General features: G+C 44.6%; 1 protein-coding gene across 1 annotated transcript in view; it reads right to left on the reverse strand.

Annotated features, from left to right (window-relative positions):
- Positions 1 to 2,412: 2,412 nt before the first annotated feature.
- Positions 2,413 to 4,843, reverse strand: part of LOC138976857 (antistasin-like) — a 4,571-nt gene continuing 2,140 nt past the window's right edge. Inside the window, exons 3-4 of the mRNA XM_070349743.1 lie at positions 4,825 to 4,843; positions 2,413 to 2,754 (exon numbers count right to left, since the gene is read on the reverse strand). The exon at positions 4,825 to 4,843 is cut by the window's right edge and continues 80 nt beyond it. Of these exons, the coding sequence (XP_070205844.1) occupies positions 2,645 to 2,754; positions 4,825 to 4,843 (129 nt within the window). The 3' untranslated portion in view covers positions 2,413 to 2,644. The remainder of the gene's footprint in view (positions 2,755 to 4,824) is intronic.

The following is a 4,843-nucleotide window of genomic DNA, read 5'->3' on the forward strand; positions in this document are numbered from 1 at the left end:
TGTTTGCAAAATGGAACCGCATGACAATCCGCCCTTCAACTTCTTTACCCACGTAGTTTGAACAGCAGACACAGTAACGTTTCCCTCCACCACTTATCTTCTTCTCTCGTTCAGCCTTTTTGGACGTAAACAAAACAACCGGAACTACCCGCCGACAGCGCCGCGGGCTATGGCAGGGACGGACAACTCTTATCACTTTCGTGACAATGCTACAGAGAGAACACAGAGAACATTGCAGGATTGGGAATTCGAAACTGAGAGCAAATTTATCACACATTACTCTTCGTTACTTCTGCTTCATTAAGTTGAATGAGTCCATGGATGAGGCGCACGAAACGAAAGTTGGTGAGAACAAACCACGGGGCCTGATTCGTTGAAATCACAAGGCTCAATTTCAAGCAATCCAACAATGCGGCTGGCTCCCACCGAGCTGGTCACTTTCTCGTGCACGTGAGCCCTGCCGACGCGACACATCTTTTAAATCAACGAAGCATTACTTTTGTAGTCAGATTAGCAGAATTCCGAATTCTTTTAACAGTGTGGGAAAGAGATCGTACAGGATTACCTTGGAATCTGGAAGACTGGATGCAAACATGTTTACGTAACATTTGGTGAGCTTTCCTTCGTGCTTTCGAAGCTGTTATTTTTATATTTAGTCAAGTTTTGACTAAATATTTTAACATCGAGGGGGAATCGAAACGAGGGTCGTGGTGTATGTGCGTGTGTGTGTCTGTGTGTGTGTCTGTGTGTGTGTGTGTGTAGAGCGATTCAGACTAAACTACTGGACCGATCTTTATGAAATTTGACATGAGAGTTCCTGGGTATGAAATCCCCGAACGTTTTTTTCATTTTTTTGATAAATGTCTTTGATGACGTCATATCCGGCTTTTCGTGAAAGTTGAGGCGGCACTGTCACGCCCTCATTTTTCAACCAAATTGGTTGAAATTTTGGTCAAGTACTCTTCGACGAAGCCCGGGGTTCGGTATTGCATTTCAGCTTGGTGGCTTAAAAATTAATTAATGACTTTGGTCATTAAAAATCTGAAAATTGTAAAAAAAATTAAAAATTTATAAAACGATCCAAATTTACGTTTATCTTATTCTCCATCATTTGCTGATTCCAAAAACATATCAATATGTTATATTTGGATTAAAAACAAGCTCTGAAAATTAAATATATAAAAATTATTATCCAATTTTTTTTTTCGAAATCAATTTAAAAACACTTTCATCGTATTCCTTGTCGGTTCCTGATTCCAAAAATATATAGATATGATATGTTTGGATTAAAAACACGCTCAGAAAGTTAAAACGAAGAGAGGTACAGAAAAGCGTGCTATCCTTCTTAGCGCAACGAATACCCCGCTCTTCTTGTCAATTCCACGGGCACTGCCTTTGCCACGGGCGGTGGAGTGACGATGCTACGAGTATACGGTCTTGCTGCGTTCAGTTTCATTCTGTGAGTTCGACAGCTACTTGACTAAATATTGTATTTTCGCCTTACGCGACTTGTTTTGTAGGTCTGTTTGGCTGAAGGTGATTCTAGTGAATACCACACTTCGTTGTTTGACTGCGTCTGTACATGATGCGAGAGCACACCACAATTTGTAGTTACACAGATTAATGAAGACTTGTTTCTATGGTGACAGCCCCAGCCTTACCGTGGCCCACGCCGGAGAGTGTTGAGGGAAGACTGGACAGTGACCAGCTGCCGGACACTGCATGACGTTGACACAGTCTGTGTGTAACCCATAGCACTTGCTTTGTCGTGTCCGCTTGCTGATTTCTTGATAAATACTGTAGCACGCTAAGGTTTTTCGTGTGTGTTTAGTAAGTGCAGTTTTGTTGTTGTAGGTGGGGTTGGTAATGGTGTGTGTGTTTGTGTGTGTGTGTGTGTGTGTGTGTGTGTGTGTGTGCGCGCGCGTGTGTGTGGGTGTGTGTGTATCTGCGTGTGTGCGCGCGCGTGTGCGTGTGTGTGTGTGTGTGCGCGCGCGTGTGTGTGTGTGTGTGACGGTGTGTGTGACGGTGTGTGTGTGTGTGTGTGCGTGCGTGTGTGTGTGTGTGTGTGTGTTACTGAGTGTTCTAGTGCGTCCTGGATATGGAATAAAACACACATGCATACATACAAACATAAACATGAAAACGCGCTTCCACGTCACACACACACACACACACACACACACACACACACACACACACACACGAACACGTACGCGCACACACACACGCATGTACACACACATACGTACACACCATGTCTCCCACACACACCAACACACACGCACGCAAGCACGCACGCACACAAACACACGCACACACACGCACGCACGCACAGAAATACACACACGCACGCACAAACATACACATACACACACACACACACACACACACACACACACGCACGAAAAAAGCTTCGATGTGAGACAGTTTATTTTTTCCACAAAACTCTGTCGCAATTCAAGCTTTTCCTGTGCGACACCCTTAGCTCCTCTGAAGCACTAACTTGAAAGCCTTTCGTCTCAAGTACGGGGCTGGGACACAGGACCTGGCAAACGTTTTATTCTTCTTCATTTGAGGGCAGACAGTTTGTTTCGACCTTGATGACACCGGCATATCTCACAACCCTTGACGACACCGGCATATCTCACAACCCTTGACGACACCGGCATATCTCACAACCCGAGGAGTCTCGCACCAATCCATGTTCACAGTACACGTCGCACACAGGACCGCATGTCGGGGACACCGTCTTCCCTGCAACAAAAATACATTGTTATATTTGTTTCCCTAAAGAAAAGAACAACTTACATTTTGTTAGTAACCATTCCGTTTTGGTTTTTATGAGAGCTGTAGACATGCAAATTACGCGTGTCGTATCCTTGTGTTTTCCATCTACATAACTCTAAATTGATCTATTTCCGGCATTCTTGCAGAGCCACCACAATCACAAGGTGCACTTCACTCTTGTTTTTTTGCACGCGTGGGTTGTAACGTGTATGGCCGTGTTTTACCCCGCCATTCAGGCAGCCATACCCCGCTTCCTGGAGAAGCATGCTGGGTATGTTCGTGTTTCTATGACCCACCGAATTCTGACATGGATTACAGGATCTTTTCCGCGCGCCCTTAGTCGTGTGCTTGCGTGTACACACGAAGGGGGTTAAGTTACTAGCAGGTCTGCACATATGTTGACCTGGGAGATCGGAAAAATCTCCATCCTTAACCCACGAACCTTCCGCATAGGAGGCCTATGTCTTATCCACAAGACCACTGCGCCCATCGCAAAATTGTTCAAGAGGTTTTTGAATACAGTCACTGTGAGCTATATTTTCAATGTTCACTTAAGAAATGCGGTTAAAAAGGGGATATTTGCGGTACATGTTACATCAAGCAGTTTGGGAAGCTGTTTAAGTGATATTTCTAGACCCACTCCCTTCTTCATGCTATGCGCACCGTATCTGTTGTGTTATGAGAGCAAAACACGCTGTATCCTACATACGTGAGAGAGACACTCGTGAGATAATAATCGTTCAAATCACACGTGTGCATATCATGTAAATGAGGCCATGTCAAGCAAGTCTGGCAGGGACCTGTTTTTCCACTGCTTACGATGCCAAAGTCACCGAGACAAACGTCATTATAGAAAAAACAATTGCGCTCGCTAATTCCCCTCGATGAATTTTTAGAACTAACACGTCACGCCACACTTTCCAGAGTGACGTTTCTTTGCTTTGACGTAATAGATTGCACGAGGCTTCAGAAGAGATCGAGGTTCCAAAACAAGCGTCTTCAATTTAGCTGCCTCGACTGCAGGCCATTTTCAGTAAAATACACGTAAGTACAGTTAAGTATGTAGGATAAACAGAATACTACATGGCTTGCTGTGTCGTACCAGATTTACACTTGTTGCTTTTTCAAATAGTGAACAGCTCGCTTTCACTCGCAGTTCAATATTTTTTTAAAACAACTCGTGTAAATCTGGTACGACACAGCAAGCCATGTAGTGTTCTCTAGTTATCTCTTTATTGGGCGTAAGCTATGCAACTCCTTCTGACTGTGAAGATGTGCTCAGGTCGCAGCGGCTCGCTGCGCTCAGCTATTGAAGCGCATGTGCGTGCTTTTTTCGATCACAACTCCGACGTGTTTAAGCGATTCCTCTAAATGTGGCACGAGGATTCAGCGTTGATATACCTTCTTCAAGCCGAATTTGGGGAGTTTCATGCGAGCTATTGCAAAAGAAAGCACGCTAAACAACTTAACCGCACATAGTGAATTCGAGTAGCGATTCGCTAGACATTTCACACACACACACACACACACACACACGCACACACACACACACACACACACACACACACACACGCACGCACACACACACACACATACATATATACACACACACATACACATACATACATACACACACACACACACACACATACACACACACACATATACACACACACTTACGCACACACACACACACACACACGCACACACACACACACATTTATATACACACACACATACACATACACACATACACACGCACACACACACATATATACACACACACATACATACACACTTACACACACTTACACACACACATACATACACACATATACACACACACACAGACACACACCCACACACACACCTTCCCAACACCGGCATATCTCACAACCCGAGGAGTCTCGCACCAATCCATGTTCACAGTACACGTCGCACACACACACTTACACACACACACACACACACACACATACACACACACACACACACACACACACACACACACACACACACACACACACACACACACACCTTCCCGACACCGGCATAT

Source organism: Littorina saxatilis, linkage group LG9 (assembly GCF_037325665.1).
Source record: "Littorina saxatilis isolate snail1 linkage group LG9, US_GU_Lsax_2.0, whole genome shotgun sequence".
Taxonomy (NCBI): Eukaryota; Metazoa; Mollusca; class Gastropoda; order Littorinimorpha; family Littorinidae; genus Littorina; species Littorina saxatilis.